This window comes from Esox lucius, chromosome 1 (assembly GCF_011004845.1).
Source record: "Esox lucius isolate fEsoLuc1 chromosome 1, fEsoLuc1.pri, whole genome shotgun sequence".
NCBI classification, from domain to species: domain Eukaryota; kingdom Metazoa; phylum Chordata; class Actinopteri; order Esociformes; family Esocidae; genus Esox; species Esox lucius.
The window spans coordinates 40,469,570-40,489,607 of record NC_047569.1 but is presented as its reverse complement, the minus strand read 5'-3'; the positions used below and the strand labels follow the sequence as shown (position 1 = coordinate 40,489,607).

Here is a 20,038-nt window from a genome sequence, read left to right as displayed (position 1 = left end):
ATAGAGCTGTGATAGTAGCAGAGTACTGTCATAGAGCTGTGGTAGTAGCAGAGTACTGTCATAGAGCTGCGGTAGTAGCAGAGTACTGTTATAGAGCTGGACTAGTATAAGTATACTATTATAGAGCTCCACCAGTAGCAGTGTACTATTACAGAGCTGCACTAAGTGCAGTGTAATATTATAGAGCCGCGCTAGTAGCAGTGTACTATTATAGAGCTGGGCTAGTTACAGTGTAATATCATAGAGTTGCGCTAGTAGCAGTGTACTATTAGAGAGCTGGGCTAGTAGCAGTGTATTATTATAGAGCTGCGCTAGTAGCAGTGTACTATTATAGAGCTGCGCTAGTAGCAGTGTACTATTATAGAGCTGCGCCAGTAGCAGTGTACTATTACAGAGCTGCGCTAAGTGCAGTGTAATATTATACACTCACCTAAAGGATTATTAGGAACACCATACTAATACTGTGTTTGACCCCCTTTCGCCTTCAGAACTGCCTTAATTCTACGTGGCATTGATTCAACAAGGTGCTGAAAGCATTCTTTAGAAATGTTGGCCCATATTGATAGGATAGCATCCTGCAGTTGATGGAGATTTGTGGGATGCACATCCAGGGCACGAAGCTCCCGTTCCACCACATCCAAAAGATGCTCTATTGGGTGGAGATCTGGTGACTGTGGGGGCCATTTCAGTACAGTGAACTCATTGTCATGTTCAAGAAACCAATTTGAAATGATTCAAGCTTTGTGACATGGTGCATTATCCTGCTGGAAGTAGCCATCAGAGGATGGGTACATGGTGGTCATAAAGGGATGGACATGGTCAGAAACAATGCTCAGGTAGGCCATGGCATTTAAACAATGCCCAATTGGCACTAAGGGGCCTAAAGTGTGCCAAGAAAACATCCCCCCCACCATTACATCACCACCACCACCAGCCTGCACAGCGGTAAAAAGGCATGATGGATCCATGTTCTCATTCTGTTTACGCCAAATTCTGACTCTACCATCTGCATGTCTCAACAGAAATCGAGACTCATCAGACCAGGCAACATTCTTCCAGTCATAAACTGTCCAATTTTGGTGAGCATGTGCAAATTGTAGCCTCTTTTTCCTATTTATAGTGGAGATAAGTGGTACCCGGTGGGGTCTTTTGCTGTTGTAGCCCATCCGCCTCAAGGTTGTGCGTGTTGTGGCTTCAAAAATGCTTTGCTGCATACCTCGGTTGGAACGAGTGCTTATTTCAGTCAAAGTTGCTCTTCTATCAGCTTGAATCAGTCGGCCCATTCTCCTCTGACCTCTAGCATCAACAAGGCATTTTCGCCCACAGAACTGCCGCATACTGGATGTTTTTCCCTTTTCACACCATTCTTTGTAAACCCTAGAAATGGTTGTCCGTGAAAATCCCAGTAACTGAGCAGATTGTGAAATACTCAGACCAGCCCGTTTGGCACCAACCATGCCACGCTCAAAATTGCTTAAATCACCTTTCTTTCCCATTCTGACATTCAGTTTGGAGTTCAGGAGATTGTCTTGACCAGGACCACACCCCTAAATGCATTGAAGCAACTGCCATGTGATTGGTTGATTAGATAATTGCATTAATGAGAAATTGAACAGGTGTTCCTAATAATCCCTTAGGTGAGTGTAGAGCTATGCTAGTAGCAGTGTACTATTATAGAGCTGCACTCGTTGCAGTGTACTATTATAGAGCTGCACCAGTAGCAGTGTACTATTACAGAGCTGCGCCAGTTGCAGTGTACTATTACAGAGCTGAGCTATTTGCAATGAAATATTATAGAGCTCCGCTAATAGCAGTGTACTATTATAGAGCTGGGCTAGTTGCAGTGTAATATTATAGAGCTGGGCTAGTGAAATATTACAGAGCTGCACCAGTATCAGTGTACTATTACAGAGCTGCGCCAGTAGCAGTGTACTATTACAGAGCTGAGCTAGTTGCAATGAAATATTATAGAGCTCCGCTAATAGCAGTGTACTATTATAGAGCTGGGCTAGTTGCAGTGTAATATTATAGAGCTGGGCTAGTGAAATATTATAGAGCTGCACCAGTAGCAGTGTACTATTACAGAGCTGAGCTAGTAGCAGTGTACTATGATAGATCAGGGCTAGTAGCTTTGTCTTTTAGCCTGCACCCTATGAAGTCAACCCAGCGGGGTCAGGGGGTGAGTCAATGCAGCCGGGTCAGGGGGTGAGAGTCAACCCAGCGGGGTCAGGGGGTGAGAGTCAACCCAGCGGGGTCAGGGGGTGAGAGTCAACCCAGCCGGGTCAGTCGATCCACTGGGGTTAGGGGTAGGCTACCTTCCACTGGAGGACAAGGGTGCTGCTCTTGGACCCACTGGCCTTCCTGGGGGGGCTGGGAGGGTCTGGCTCACAGCTCAGAGTGGTGAAGGCTACAGGCTCTGATGGACTTCCCTGTAAACATGGGCACACAGCCACGACCCTGGGAGGGAACAATTACCACAATGATTCACAATGACACCTTGTTCCACACAATGGGCCCATCTTTCGACAAAAGAAGCAATATTATTAAAACTATGTAAAGGTTCATAACATTCATCAGGCATTTTATTTAAGCCCATATAAAGTAGTTAAAATTCACTTAGTTTAAAGTACTTGCATTTAATATAATATTAAAAGAACCCGATGTGATACATAGTGATGTAACATCAATGTGATACATAGTGATGTAACATCAATGTGATACATAGTGATGTAACATCAATGTGATACATAGTGATGTACCATCAATGTGATACATAGTGATGTACCATCAATGTGATACATAGTGATGTACCATCAATGTGATACATAGTGATGTACCATCAATGTGATACATAGTGATGTACCATCAATGTGATACATAGTGATGTATCATCAATGTGATACATAGTGATGTATCATCAGTGTGACACTATGTTATATATCATTAGTGTGATGTACCATCAATGTGATACATAGGGATGTACCATCAATGTGATACATAGGGATGTAACATCAGTGTGACACTATGTTATATATCATTAGTGTGATGTACCATCAATGTGATACATAGGGATGTACCATCAATGTGATACATAGTGATGTACCATCAATGTGATACATAGTGATGTACCATCAATGTGATACATAGTGATGTACCATCAATGTGATACATAGTGATGTACCATCAATGTGATACATAGTGATGTACTGAGAGACCATTTAAAGGCCTTTGCAGGTGTTTTGAGTTAATTAGCTGATTAGAGTGTGGCACCAGGTGTCTTCAATATTGAACCTTTTCACAATATTCACATTTTCTGAGATACTAAATTAAAAGAAATAAACACTTGAAATATATCAGTCTGTGTGTAATGAATGAATATAATATAGAAGTTTCACTTTTTGAATGGAATTACTGAAATAAATCAACTTTTTGATGATATTCAAATTTTATGACCAGCACCTTTATATATGTGTGTCTTTGAGCTGAATAATGTGATCAGTGTCTGAAATGAGTGCAAGATCATTTAAATACTTTCCAAGGCTGAAAAAATTAAGAAAATGCCAAAAGGACTAATTCAATGCAATAAATAGTTACAGCATCAGAAAAAAGGAAGTGGTGTATTTTAATCCATCGTAGAACATGTACAGGATGGCAGGTGATTGATGTTTTGAAACCAACCGGCTGTCTTTCTCAGAGTAACCTGACTTTTCACATTACTCTTATTCATTACCTTGTGGCCTAATGAAAAACAACAATATTCACAATCGATTTTAATTCATAACACAGGAGGCTATGCTGCTCAGCCTGTCTAGCATAGGTACAAGCTGATGGAGCTTGTTCATTAATAAAGCTATACGTCCAGGTACGGATGAGTCCAACAAGCATTCAGGCAATGATCTATATTATTCAGACAATTATTTGCTATACAACAGTTGTGACGGCCCACTTGGCATGACATCCAGCAGACCACTGCCTGAAATGCCAGGTGCCAGTTTCTGTACCAACCTGACGTGATAGTCTGTTGCTGGCCTCAAGTCCTTTAAAGTTGCACTTAGTTCTTCTCCACTGGAACAGAAGGCCAGAGAACAAACCCATTACAGAAAATATATCAGACACACTCCAACACAGACACACACACTCTCCATACCATATAGACACACACACACACTCTCCATACCCGTATAAACGCACACACACACACACACACACACACACACACTCTACATACCCCTCTACACACACACTCTCCATACCTGTATAAACGCACACACACACACTCTCCATACCCGTATAGACACACACACACACACACACACACACTCCATACCCGTATAGACACACACACACACACTCTCCATACCCGTATAGACACACACACACACTCTCCATACCCGTGTAGACACACACACACACACACACACACACACACACACACACACACACTCTCCATACCCATATAGACACACACACACACACACACACTCTCCATACCCGTATAGACACACACACACACACACACTCTCCATACCCATATAGACACACACACACACACACACACACACACTCTCCATACCCGTATAGACACACACACACACTCTCCATACCCGTATAGACACACACACACACACACACACTCTCCATACCCGTATAGACACACACACACACTCTCCATACCCATATAGACACACACACACACTCTCCATACCCATATAGACACACACACACACACACACACACACACACACACACACACACACACACACACACTCTCCATACCCGTATACACACACACACACACACACACACTCTCCATATCCGTATAGACACACACACACACACACACACTCTCCATACCTGTACACGCTGGTATACGTTCCACCCTTGCCGTTGTAGGATATGGACACTTCGTAACTGAGAGGCTCCAGGGAGGAGGGGGCGTCTCTTTCGGGGTTATCCCCTTCTCCCTGCCCTCTGCTTGGGGCCACCCAGCTCAACACTGCCCCTCTGGCCTGGATGTCTGTGATCTGCACCACAAAGATGAGGCTCAGGGTCACACATTCAGAACTACACGCTAACATTCTTGATGAAGGGCAGCTCCACTGACTAAAGCAGCACCTTAAAAAAACATCTCCACTGCACTGAAAGCTACATGTTAACTAACATCTCCACTGCACTGAAAGCTACATGTTAACTAACATCTCCACTGCACTGAAAGCTACATGTTAACTAACATCTCCACTGCACTGAAAGCTACATGTTAACTAACATCTCCTCCCTGTCCTACATGGTCTGAGGAACGAGGCCATCCTCCCCATCCTACATGGTCTGAGGAACGAGGCCATCCTCCCCATCCTACATGGTCTGAGGAACGGGGCCATCCTCCCCGTCCTACATGGTCTGAGGAATAATGCCATCCTCACCTTCCTACATGGTCTGAGGAACAGGGCCATCCTCCCTGTTCTACATGGTCTGAATAAACAGAGGTTGTGTTTCTGCCTGTGGACCAACATTAAAGCTTTGATCTGCTTCAGCTTCTTAACAAAAGAAGATTCTGGACAGAGAGATAGACTCATTTACCAGAGGATGATGGACAAAGACGTATTCATAATCCAAAACAAAGATCATTTAATTCCTTATCAGATCAATAACATTACCTCTCTCTTTGTCTCCCTTGATCCCAGATCTAAACTTAATCAGAACGATTCTCTGTCTCACTGAAACAAATGGTTCGTTTTGTGTGTGAGTGTTTGTGTGGAGGGGTGTTTGGTTACAAATTGTACTAAAGCCAAGATGCACTTCCCTGACCAAACCAAGAGAGGGAGCTGATCACCAAAAACAGGTACACAAACCAATGCTGTGTTTGTGAGTGTTTTTGTGACTGTCCGTGTGTGTGTGTGTACCATTGCGTAAATGGTTCTGGGGACAGGGATGTATCTTAAAGCTGTGCTGACTGTTGATGTATAATGGTTCTGGGGACATGGATGATTCTTAATGCTGTGCTGACTGTTGATGTATAATGGTTCTGGGGACATGGATGATTCTTAATGCTGTGCTGACTGTTGATGTTTAATGGTTCTGGGGACATGGATGATTCTTAATGCTGTGCTGACTGTTGATGTATAATGGTTCTGGGGACATGGATGATTCTTAATGCTGTGCTGACTGTTGATGTTTAATGGTTCTGGGGACATGGATGATTCTTAACGCTGTGCTGACTGTTGATGTATAATGGTTCTGGGGACATGGATGATTCTTAATGTTGTGCTGACTGCAGGTCTTAACATAAAAAACAGCAGTCAGCAACACCTTACCTTCAAGACAAACAACATGTGCCTGTGTGTTACTATGTCATTAATAAGACATTAGCAGCATATGACCCTCAGATTTACACATCTGTTGTCAGGCACTTCTATGAAAGATGTACAGTGCATGGAGACAGATACTTACTGCTGGTTTACTAATGGTGTTCAGAAGGGCTTGCAGGGCCTGGGTCTCTGCATCCAGCTCTACACACACAGACACACACAAGTTGTCATATAACTCACAGTAATCATCATCATAACTACACCTATACACACTGCAGGACAGAGCTGCAGTACAGCACAGCATTCATGTACTAGAAAGACACAGGACAGACCCCAGGGGGACTCCAACAGCTGATGTGGCCTAGATTGTGAAGTTATAAAGCGCTGGAACAGCAACTAAAAGGTACTAAAACGTTAAGTCAGAAAGGTAGAACCTCTGCCTACACACTCCTGTGCTAGGTCCTTAAAGGTAATTGTCTAACGAAGCTGAACATTTGGTAATGAACGGGCATGTCTAACGAAGCTGAATATTTAGTAGTGAACTGGCGTGTCTAACGAAGCTGAATATTTAGTAATGAACTGGCATGTCTAACGAAGCTGAATATTTAGTGATGAACTGGCATGTCTAACGAAGCTGAATATTTAGTGATGAACTGGCATGTCTAAGAAAGCTGAATATTTAGTAATGAACTGGCGTGTCTAACGAAGCTGAATATTTAGTAGTGAACTGGGGTGTCTAACGAAGCTGAATATTTAGTAGTGAACTGGCATGTCTAACGAAGCTGAATATTTAGTAGTGAACTGGCATGTCTAACGAAGCTGAATATTTAGTAGTGAACTGGCATGTCTAACGAAGCTGAATATTTAGTAGTGAACTGGCATGTCTAACGAAGCTGAATATTTAGTGATGAACTGGCATGTCTAAGAAAGCTGAATATTGTGTAATGAACTGGCGTGTCTAAGAAAGCTGAATATTGTGTAATGAACTGGCGTGTCTAAGGAAGCTGAATATTTAGTAATGAACTGGCATGTCTAAGAAAGCTGAATATTTAGTAATGAACTGGCATGTCTAAGAAAGCTGAATATTTAGTAATGAACTGGCGTGTCTAAGAAAGATTAGTATTTAGTCCTCCATGCAGCAGGGGTTAGGGTTGATTAACGAGCAGTCAGATCTGCTGTAATCAAGAGTAATGCTGGCACTTGATAGGGCCCTGTTAGAGAACACTCACTTCCCCCTCTGTCACACCAGCTGTTGGGGATAATGAGGGCTCTCCTCCCCTACTCAGAAACACAGCCACCCAACATGCCAGGTCAGCTACACTTCAGCAAAGAAAAGAAGATCAGTCCCTGACGCCAGAATGTTTCACCACAGCAGAAAGGACAGAATGTTACAGCTCCGTTTGTTTCTCCCTCAATCCGGACTAGTCTCCCTGCAGCTTAGAAGCATCCCCATAGCATGATGCTGCCACCAGCATCATGTCCTTTGGGATGATTGTGTCCTTTGCGATGATGTGATAACATGTACCAAACAAACATAGTGCTTAGTCTTGAGGCCAAAAAGCTCTATTTTGCTTATTTATTTTGCATCTTCCTGACAGCATTTTATTTAGGAATTCTACAAAACAACTGTGGGACCCTCCCAGAGACAGGTATTTAACATTATGACCTTGAATGCACATAGCTGGACTATTAATTATGTGACTTCTATAGGCAATTAGTTACACCAGAGCTCTTTCAAGTGTTCCGCATTTAACATTTGTAAATACCTTTTTGTATTTGCAAATAAAAATAATTGCAGATTTAATTTTTCATTCTGACATTATGGACTTTTTGTGTTGATTAGTGGCAAAAAGTCCAAGGGGGTGAATATTTTCTGTGAATATGTGCATGTTCACAGAAGCGACACACAACATTAAGGTTGACAGTCTATCCTGGTTTTCTGAAGCACCGTTAAGTTCTCTGGGTTGTGTTTGACTGCATCGACCCACGCTGGTGTCGGTCTTCCTGCAGCCAAACACCCTTCTCTGTGAGCGCCAGAACAAAGGCATCTGGAATGTAGACTGATGGCCCCTGCCTACCTGTAGCCTCTGGACCCCGGCTGGTCTGTCCGTGTTCAGCCTCAAGCCCCTTTCCCCCCACCCCGTTGTGGACGTTGTCCATGGAGGGGGGGCTGCTGCCACTCTTCTGGGGTGAGGGAGGGGGGCTGTCCTTCATTTGCCCTCCACGCTCCCCGCCCTGACGGTCCTTGAGCTTTTTCTGCAGGCGCTCATACGTCTTGCTGGCCCTCTCATCGCGGTGGGCGAACGGCAGAGGACGGCCGTGTGGGGAGTGAGGATCTGTCGAGACTAATGGGGAAGAGGGACAGACACATTCTGATTGGACAGGCAGGCGGACAGATTCTCATTGGACAGGCAGGCGGACATAAAAGTAGTGAACTATTGTAGTATAATAGAGTATACTGTGTAGTGTACTAGTGTAATGTACTAGTGTACACTACATTGTGTCTACTCACCCTGCTCTGAATAGATGTGGGCTGGGTGGTACTGCGGTATGTACTGGGAGCCCATGTCCCCAACACCCCCGGCCATGCTGCTGTAGATGTGGGGTGGGTGAGGCATCATGGGGTGGTGGGGGATGAAGGTGGGGAGGTGGGCATGGGGGGGAGGAGGGGGGTGGTGCAGTGGGGAGTGGCCCCCGGGGTGGAACTCTGGTTGCTGAGGTAACACCAGAACACGACGGACTCCATTCTCCTCTATAATCTGGGGGGGGGGCAGATGAGGGGAAATCAGATGTTGAGTGATCCTGAGCATTTGTAGCATGTTAAAGACATTTCCTGAGAGGGGAAGGGTACTGGAAAATGTGAATGGAAAAAAAATAAGGGGAGACAGGAAAATGGGGGATGGAGAAGGGGAGGGACGAGGACTGGGGGAGAGAAAAGTGTAGAGAGAAGAATGGGGGAGAGAAAAGGGTGGAGACAGGAGAATAAGGGAGAGAAGAGGGTGGACAGCAGGGGAGAGAAATGTGCAGAGACAAGAGAATAGGGGAGAGCTAGGTGAACAAGGGGAGAGAAAAGGGGAGAGACAAGAAAACAGGTGAGAGAAAAGGGGAGAGACAAGAAAACAGGTAAGAGAAAAGGGGAGAGCGTACCTGTGAAACGTATCCAGGAGGCACATATATTGGAGGCACTGAACCATTAGGAGACATCATGGGTACCTGAGCAGGACCTGGAGGAGTAGGAGGGAGGGAGGAGAGGAATGGAGGACAGAGGAGAGAAACACAATTAGAACCAACTAAATAAGGGGACAAAATGATAACGATGACAGAATAGAAAGACTCAAGAGACACATGCAGAGGTATATAGAGACACATGCAGAGGTATATGGAGACACATGCAGAGGTATATGGAGACACATGCAGAGGTATATGGAGACACATGCAGAGGTATATGGAGACACATGCAGAGGTATATAGAGACAGATGCAGAGGTATATGGAGACACATGCAGAGGTATATAGAGACAGATGCAGAGGTATATAGAGACAGATGCAGAGGTATATAGAGACACATGCAGAGGTATATGGAGACACATGCAGAGGTATATGGAGACACATGCAGAGGTATATGGAGACACATGCAGAGGTATATGGAGACACATGCAGAGGTATATGGAGACACATGCAGAGGTATATGGAGACACATGCAGAGGTATATAGAGACACATGCAGAGGTATATGGAGACACATGCAGAGGTATATGGAGACACATGCAGAGGTATATGGAGACACATGCAGAGGTATATGGAGACACATGCAGAGGTATATGGAGACACATGCAGAGGTATATGGAGACACATGCAGAGGTATATGGAGACACATGCAGAGGTATATGGAGACACATGCAGAGGTATATAGAGACACATGCAGAGGTATATAGAGACAGATGCAGAGGTATATAGAGACAGATGCAGAGGTATATAGAGACAGATGCAGAGGTATATAGAGACAGATACAGAGGTATATAGAGACAGATACAGAGGTATATAGAGACACATGCAGAGGTATATAGAGACACATGCAGAGGTATATAGAGACACATGCAGAGGTATATAGAGACACATGCAGAGGTATATAGAGACACATGCAGAGGTATATAGAGACACATGCAGAGGTATATAGAGACAGATGCAGAGGTATATAGAGACACATGCAGAGGTATATAGAGACACATGCAGAGGTATATAGAGACAGATGCAGAGGTATATAGAGACAGATGCAGAGAGAGACAAGCTTGATCTATCAAACGTTGAAATTCCTTCCATCCAATGCTGATAACAGGGCTATTCAACTGTTACCCTATAAGGACCGGAGCGGAGCCTGTGTGTTTTCTGTTCCACCTCATCATTAATGTTACCCAGGTCTAAATACCCCCAAATTACAGGGTTGAAATTAATAGGTCCAGAGTTATACTCCTGACATGAACAACACTACTTTTTGTCTTTCAGATCGGGTCTGATTCAGGACACTTTGGACATGAACATTTTAAAGTGTCAGGTTAGTTCAAGCTGTTGGAGCTATTCAGTTCCAGGACAGTGCAGCCTGTGTTCTAAACAGTTCCACCTGCTGCCATAAGAAGAACAGAGATCTGGGGAACCGCACAGTGAAGACCTCTAGAACAGAGACCTGGGTAACAGCACATTGAAGACCACTAGAATAGAGACCTGGGAAACAGTACAATAAAGACTACTAGAATAGAGACCTGGGAAACAGTACAATAAAGACCACTAGAATAGAGACCTGGGGAACAGCACCGTGAAGACCACTAGAATAGAGACCTGGGGAACAGCACATTGAAGACCACTAGAATAGAGACCTGGGAAACAGTACAATAAAGACCACTAGAATAGAGACCTGGGGAACAGTACAATAAAGACCACTAGAATAGAGACCTGGGGAACAGCACCGTGAAGACCACTAGAATAGAGACCTGGGGAACAGCACCGTGAAGACCACTAGAATAGAGACCTGGGGAACAGTACAGTGAAGACCACTAGAATAGAGACCTGGGGAACAGCACCGTGAAGACCACTAGAATAGAGACCTGGGGAACAGTACAGTGAAGACCACTAGAATAGAGACCTGGGGAACAGTACAGTGAAGACCACTAGAATAGAGACCTGGGGAACAGTACAGTGAAGACCACTAGAATAGAGACCTGGGGAACAGTACAGTGAAGACCACTAGAATAGAGACCTGGGGAACAGTACAGTGAAGACCACTAGAATAGAGACCTGGGGAACAGTACAGTGAAGACCACTAGAATAGAGACCTGGGGAACAGCACCGTGAAGACCACTAGAATAGAGACCTGGGGAACAGTACAGTGAAGACCACTAGAATAGAGACCTGGGGATCAGTACAGTGAAGACCACTAGAATAGAGACCTGGGGAACAGCACCGTGAAGACCTTTGTAAGAAACACAAGCTGCATGTGTGTTCCAAATGTCACCCTGTTCCCTTTGGAGTGGTATTTTTCTAAGATAGCAGGGGGGAAAAGGGTGCCATTTGGAATGCTGCCTAGAACACCACCTATGAGAAACTGACAGCTCAGCAGAGTAGGACAGAGGGAGGGAGGGGGAAGATGTTAGAGGGCGGGCTCTGCCTAGCTGGCACTGTTTATCACACAATGTCTTCCTCCTAGGTGGTAAATGCAACAACCAAAGTCCAACACAACATACATACACTAAACACACACACACACAAAACACCCCTATCGATTGTCCAGGCATCAGAGTTTCCATTCACATTGAAGGTAGAAAAATAAGAATAAAGGTAGCCCATGATATTCAAAATTACACTGAATTCTTCTAAAAACAGAGACATGTGAAGAGCTTTTAAAACAACTTTATTAAGTGGTTGAATGAAATGTAAAAAAAAAAAATAATACAATAAGATTTTAACATGTTGCCTTATTTTCACTGTTTGTGCTTTTAAGCAATTGGTCAAATTGTTGTACTTTTAACGAAAATATAATTTGTTTTGATCTAGGACTTTAAACAATGCTAAAGAATTCTAGCATGTTGGTTAATCAATACCACCACTCTCCAATCTACAACTAGCTCTTCAAGTTCAGCTCACAAAACAACAGAACCTATTGGTACTGAGGGAAGAATATGAAAGTCATCAAATAAGGGGTGTTGGGAGTCTGTCAGAACGGACCGTGCCATGCGTAGGACACGTGTCTGATAAAGGTCGGTTAGGCTCATTAAGCGAAAACCAATAATCTTACTGCTCTGTTTCACAATGTTGTTTAGTCTGTTCTTACCAAAACATCATATTAAAGGTTAAAACTGATTCTATAAATGAGTAATAAAAGCGAGTCACCATCGTCTTAGCATAGCGTAGCGGCATAGCGCTAGCAGAGAACACAGCAGACCTAATCAATCGATATCAGTCAGCAGCCAGGACTCATCCAGCGGAGTAGCATAGCGCTAGCAGAGAACACTGCAGACCTAATCAACCCATATCAGTCAGCAGCCAGGACTCATCCAGCGGAGTAGCATAGCGCTAGCAGAGAACACTGCAGACCTAATCAACCCATATCAGTCAGCAGCCAGGACTCATCCAGCGGAGTAGCATAGCGCTAGCAGAGAACACTGCAGACCTATTCAACCCATATCAGTCAGCAGCCAGGACTCATCCAGCGGAGTAGCATAGCGCTAGCAGAGAACACTGCAGACCTAATCAACCCATATCCGGGCGGCCTTCAACGGAGACGACAGGTCACAGTGACAATACCCCAGGACACACAACGCTGGGTCAGTCACTCACATAAACAAACATACAGGTGAAACAAAGCCAGGGAAACCAAATCAAAGCACGCTTTCCCTTCATACTCCATAAACTGATTACAGGGTATAGACTAAAATAAAATAAAAATTGATTTGGGTGAACCATCCCTTTAACCTTTTAAGCCTACCCCATAGACTGCCCATAACCCCCATTCTGAACTGGATGATTTTACTCCTAAATGCTGATTCGCTGAAAGCCAAAGTATATTAAACTGAATAATACAGTTATGACATCACATCACTTTTAACTATTTTAATAGCATTGGAAACCAGTTTACAAGTCTTCTTGAGGCACAGTGAAGACAACCAGACAACTAGAGGTAGCCAATGTATCGCAGATAACTTGCATCCAGGTGTTGAGTCCCAGAACTCTCTCAGGGGCCATATAGCACTGTCCCAGGTGTCTTAGGGTTTTAATATAGAAACCTAACCTCAAACCCAAGCCTTAAGTAGCCCCTTTACTATATGAGTAAGGGCTGCACGATTTGAAAATGTATGTTGAATATTGAATATTTTAAAATATTGAATTATGGTTATGATTTGCGATTTTCAAACACGGGTGTAAACAGCGTAGATATAATTGCCTATGTGATATTAAACTGAATACAAATCGAGGTAAAGTTTAGTGTATTCTACTTTACACCTACTACCAATCTGAAGGTGCAGCCTGTGTCGAACTATTCATTTAACAGCTCATTTGATGTCATGGCGTTTGCACTTTGCAGGTTAGTGACGTTGTCACTGCCGGTTAGGTCATTTCTCAATCCTATAGAGGTACATTTTCTCCCATATTAAGTTTGTTTGTTGGAACCGATATTGAAGCCGAAACTTTTAATAACCATGGTGTTGTATATGTAGGACAATATATCTTGGTGCCACTTTCTTACCTGAAGCAGACGTCTACGCTAGCAGTTGCTGTGCTAACTCAAGCTAACATTGAAAAACCATCAAGTATTTAAAACCAAAGTCAGTCCAGGTATTTAAGTAAGCTACAAAAATACCTACAGCAACCGCAAGAAAAACAATTATGGATGTAGGATGCAATCCCGTTGCCTCGCGTGAAGGTCATATAATTCACCTTTTTTGGAGCTGAAAATCACGCAAGTTGATGATTTTGATATTGCATGTGTCAATATCACAATTTCTATTGTATTTGGATTATTTGTACAGCCCTAATGTGAGGACGTACAGCAATGGTGCCAACACATTGACAAAGACAGCATTTTACCATCCCTTTAAGGATTTCTGTTTACAACACAAACAGCTGAAACTGCTATCAAAGAGAGGACTAGATTTAAGTACACGGCTCTGAATAATTAAGGGAATGCTTAAATCACACATCGAGTCTCGATGAACTAAATATATAAAGGTTTTTACTGTACATGGTGTGATTCGTTGAGAACACAATGACATAACGGTCAATGGAAACCAAAATCACCAAGCGATTAAGGGCTGGATTCAAACTCACCAAAAATCAAAGGGAACAATATAAATCACAGGCTGTTCCAAATTTCATCAGTGTGACTCAGTAGTGTGTATGGCCCCCACTGCCAGTATGCACTCCAGACAAAGTCTGGGCAAGCTCCTGATGAGATGGCGGATGGTGTCCTGGTGGATCTCCTCCCAGACCTGGATCAGGGCATCAGTGAGCCCCTCGACAGTCTGTGGTGCTACTTGGCAGGGTCGGATGCACCGATACATAACGTCCCAGAGGTTCTCAATTGGATTCAGGTCTGAGGAACATGAGGGCCAGTCAATGGCATCAATGCCTTCGTCATCTAGGAACGGCCTACACACTCTGGTCACATGAGACCGGGCATTGACCTGCACCAGGAGGAACCCAGGGCCCACTGCGCCTGCGTAAGATCTGACGATGGGTCTGAGGATTTCATCCCGGTACCTAACAGCAGTCAGGGTGCCGTTGGCTAGCATGTGGAGGTCTGAGTGACCCTCCAAGGATATGCCTCCCCAGACCATCACTGACCCACCGCCTAACCGGTCATGCTGGGAGATGTTGCAGGCAGCATAATGTTCACCACGGCATCTCCTAACTCTTTCACGTCTGTCACATGTGCTCAGTGTGACCCTGCTCTCATCTGTGAAGAGAACAGGGAGCCAATGGTGGACCTGACAATTCTGGTGTTCTCTGGCGAATGCCAATCGAGCTGCACGGTGCTGGGCTGTGAGCACAGGTCCCACTAGAGGACGTCTGGCCCTCATGTCAACTTCATGGAGTGTTTCTGACAGTTTGGTCAGAAACATGAAAGGAGGTCATTTTGTAGGGCTCTGGCAGTGCTTCTCCTGTTCCTCCTCGCATAGAGGAACAGATACTGGTCCTACGGCGGGGTTGATGCCCTTCTACGGCCCTGTCCAGCTCTCCTCGTGTAATGGCTTGTCTCCTGGTATCTCCTCCATGCTCTTGAGACTGTAATGGGATACGGAGTAAACCATCTTGCGATGGCACATAAGGATGTGCCATCATGGAGGAGCTGGACTACCTGTGCAACCTGAATGAACTGCAGGTACCACCTCAACCAGTAGTGACAAGGACACTAGTAAAACTGCTGATTTGGTGTGAAGTACATTACTGTGGCTTGCAAACATGATCCCATCTTTATGGCAATTAGAAACACTTTGTCTTTGTTTTCGTGTCATTAGCCCCATTTAACTTTTGACCATCATGGCTACGCGACCAAACTGACAGAGGTGCAAACGATGAAAAGCACGCAAGCCTTCTCCAACACATCAGCAATGTGTCCTCTACAGGTGTTACTGTCTCGAAAGAACTGCCCCAAAGACGTCTACAAGCAACCAACAACTATTGTGATAATCCAAAAGTCTGTTGATTATTGCTGTGATTAATTGAATAAAAAAAAGATTTTCTGGATAAAATCCAAGTGATATATTTTTATATTAAACGCATGTTCAAGTGAAGCTACTGGGAATTATACATTCATTCACCACTCAACAACATCAAAGAAAGATTTTTCACCTCAACATGCGACAGAATGATGCCAACCTGAAACGGTGTGCTATGAAAAGCAAACCATGTTAAAGACTTGACCATCGCAGTCTCCATATCGTATTTTTGTTGCGGAAATTTGTTAAAAACATTTATTGGATTAGTTGCTGCATAAAATATAAAGACAATGTCTTACCCTATAAAGACAATGTCTGACCTTATCCCTAACCTCAACCTCAGTAAGATAAAAGACCTAACCTAACCCGAACCCGCTAAACCTACTCCTTAAACCCGCAAAGCGAATTTTTTTATTTAGACAAACTGATAAGTTACTAGTTCAGTCTAACAAATGAGATGCTAGTTAACACAAAACGCTGAACTAGTTTTGACTAACTGTTGATCTGATATAACCCACAATGAGTTACACTACCAGTAGTTCCCTCAGCCATGAAAGGAAAGGAGAGGTGGATCATCATGAGGGATCTAGAGAGAAGCGTGGGACGCGGGAGCTCTCTGCTCCCCACCACTAGCCAGCCATTGATTTCACATCACTCAGTATCAATGTGTGGGTTGGAAGACGAACAGGAAACCTTTATCTAGTCACACAACAATGCCTTCACTTCCACTCCGCCCAGCATCAAATACACAACTTATTGACGGAGGAGCGGATGGACGGAGGGAGGAGGAAGCTTTAGTTAGCACAGCCAGACCCCCGAGAGCAACAGGCTAGCAGGAAGCAGTCTAACTGTTCATGTTATTTCACACAGACCATCAATAACCCCGGGGCCCCATCAATAACCCCGGGGCCCCATCAATAACCCCGGGGCCCCATCAATAACCCCGGGGCCCCATCAATAATCCCGGGGCCCCATCAATAACCCCGGGGCCCCATCAATAACCCCGGGGCCCCATCAATAACCCCGGGGCCCCATCAATAACCCCGGGGCCCCATCAATAACCCCGGGGCCCCATCAATAACCCCGGGGCCCCATCAATAACCCCAAGGCCCCATCAATAACCCCGGGGCCCCATCAATAACCCCGGGGCCCCATCAATAACCCCGGGGCCCCATCAATAACCCCAAGGCCCCATCAATAACCCCAAGGCCCCATCAATAACCCCAAGGCCCCATCAATAACCCCAGGGCCCCATCAATAACCCCAGGGCCCCATCAATAACCCCTTGATCCTCAAACCTTGATTATGTACAGACTCTGTGAGCATGGCCTTGCAATCAATAGGGCCGCCTTAGGCAGACCTGATTCTTGAGGGAAGACAGACTAAATGTACTCACGCCCCACAAACAGAGGTGGAAATGGAGCTGCACTTCCTCCAAGCATCGAATCACACAGATTTTTTAATTTTTTAAATAAAATCAAACATTAATAGACTCCAGTATCAATGTGCTAAAACTGCAGCAAGATTAATGAACTGTTGCCATGACGAAAGTGGAAAAAACAATACTGTAAACTGATATTGTAACCAATATTAATGTATTTTTATCCCGTTATTCATATCTGTAACCACTTGAACAATTCATACAACATTGTAAGTAGCTAACATACACCATTTAAAACCACTGCATCCTCTTAAAACTTGTGTTTTTTTAACTTAATGCTTCCCTCTCTTCACTTGAGGTGGCAATGTCATATACCAGTTGAACCCTTTAAATCTAAATTGAATAGAAAGAAATCCTACAAGGGGTTGTAATCGTAGGGAACATTCTACTAATCCAGTGGATTTTATTAGTAATAACGCAGAGATTATAATTCCTTCTCCTTTTCGTCAGATCTCTGTCCCTCACCCTCTTCCCCCTCCCTCCCTCCCCCCCTCCCTCCCACCCTCCCTGGCTCACAGACAACAGTGAGAGAATGAGTCACAAGCTCATTCATTCTGAAAGTCACTCACTGCAGATGCTGTGAATGAACAGTGTGTGTTTGTGTGTGTGTGCTCCACAGTGCACCTTTTACATTTAACACCTTCCAGCCGTCATACAGACAGATTTTCATGCTTCAGCACCATTTTCTCACTACTTGCAAGGCCTTAACTTCCAGCACCTGCTACAGAGTAGAGAGCAGAGTTGTTGATAGGCCTTTTTTTAAATTCAAATAAAGCTAAGATTGTGGCCTGTGGCGGGTGTGGCTTAAAGAGTCAGTCCCAGAGTCACTGCTGAGAAAGAGTGAGTCCCCGAGTCACTGCTGAGAAAGAGTCAGTCCCCGAGTCACGGCTGAGAAAGAGTCAGTCCCCGAGTCACGGCTGAGAAAGAGTCAGTCCCCGAGTCACGGCTGAGAAAGAGTCAGTCCCCGAGTCACGGCTGAGAAAGAGTCAGTCCCCGAGTCACGGCTGAGAAAGAGTCAGTCCCCGAGTCACGGCTGAGAAAGAGTCAGTCCCCGAGTCACGGCTGAGAAAGAGTCAGTCCCCGAGTCACGGCTGAGAAAGAGTCAGTCCCCGAGTCACGGCTGAGAAAGAGTCAGTCCCCGAGTCACGGCTGAGAAAGAGTCAGTCCCCGAGTCACGGCTGAGAAAGAGTCAGTCCCCGAGTCACGGCTGAGAAAGAGTCAGTCCCCGAGTCACGGCTGAGAAAGAGTCAGTCCCCGAGTCACGGCTGAGAAAGAGTCAGTCCCTGAGTCAAACAAAGAGAAACACAGACTACCGACAATGGACATTCTGTTACGTTTAACTGATTTAGCTGAAGCGTTTATCTAGTACATATGCTATTGATTAGGCAAGTGTTAAGTACTTTCAATTGGCAAATATTACACAATCCTAAGTGTCTGAACCTTTAGAAGAAGCTGCTCTAAGTAACTCTCCATACCGTCTCTGCCATTCACTAACTCTCCATGTCTGATCAGGGTCCAGACATACCGTGGATGTAACGGTCACAGGTCTGGAATGGCCGTACGGCCTGAAGGAGAAAAGGCAGTTAGGGAGTCTGTTCCATCTGCAGGAGGTAACTTATTTTCTGGCATGGCCCACCCCCTAGTTTTTGGCGGGTGAGGTGCTTAATGTTTTTGGGATGTAACGTGAATGTTTTTGGGATGTAACGTGCATATGTTCATGGGCAGTGACGTGCATTTGTTCATGGGCAGTGACGTGCATATGTTCATGGGCAGTGACGTGCATATGTTCATGGGCAGTGACGTGAATATGTTCATGGGCGGAGACGTGCATATATTTTTGGGATGTAACGTGCATATGTCTTTGGGTGGTGACGTGCATATGTTTTTGAGATGTAACGTGCATTTGTTTTTGGGGATGTGACGTGTATATGTTTTGGGGATGTGACGTGTATATGTTTTGGGGATGTGACGTGTATATGTTTTGGGGATGTGACGTGTATATGTTTTGGGGATGTGACGTGTATATGTTTTGGGGATGTGACGTGTATATGTCTTGGGGATGTGACGTGTATATGTCTTGGGGATGTGACGTGTATATGTCTTGGGGATGTGACGTGTATATGTCTTTGGGTGGTGATGTGCATATGTTTTTGAGATGTAACGTGCATATGTCTTTGGGTGGTGACGTGCATATGTTTTTGGGATGTAACGTGCATATGTTTTTGGGCGGTGACGTGCATATGTTCATGGGCGGTGACGTGCATATGTCTTTGGGTGGTGACGTGCATATGTCTTTGGGTGGTGACGTGCATATGTCTTTGGGTGGTGACGTGCATATGTCTTTGGGTGGTGACGTGCATATGTCTTTGGGTGGTGACGTGCATATGTCTTTGGGCGGTGACTTGCATATGTCTTTGGGCGGTGACTTGCATATGTCTTTGGGCGGTGACGTGCATATGTTTTTGGGCGGTGACGTGCATATGTCTTTGGGCGGTGACGTGCATATGTTTTTGGGTGGTGACGTGCATATGTCTTTGGGTGGTGACGTGCATATGTCTTTGGGTGGTGACGTGCAGTGGTGTGTGTT

The 20,038-nt window shown here is 44.7% G+C and overlaps 1 protein-coding gene across 4 annotated transcripts in view; it reads right to left on the bottom strand.

Moving 5' to 3' along the window:
• fndc3a (fibronectin type III domain containing 3A) overlaps positions 1-20,038 on the bottom strand; it is a 94,190-nt gene that overhangs the window by 29,518 nt on the left and 44,634 nt on the right. For all 4 annotated transcript variants that reach the window (XM_029119395.2, XM_029119396.2, XM_029119397.2 and 1 more), the window contains 7 exons: positions 9,453-9,529; positions 8,818-9,064; positions 8,384-8,650; positions 6,448-6,506; positions 4,855-5,024; positions 4,006-4,065; positions 2,316-2,457 (listed from right to left, as the gene is read on the bottom strand). In XM_029119395.2, coding sequence (XP_028975228.2) covers positions 2,316-2,457; positions 4,006-4,065; positions 4,855-5,024; positions 6,448-6,506; positions 8,384-8,650; positions 8,818-9,064; positions 9,453-9,529 — 1,022 coding nt within the window. The remainder of the gene's footprint in view (positions 1-2,315; positions 2,458-4,005; positions 4,066-4,854; positions 5,025-6,447; positions 6,507-8,383; positions 8,651-8,817; positions 9,065-9,452; positions 9,530-20,038) is intronic.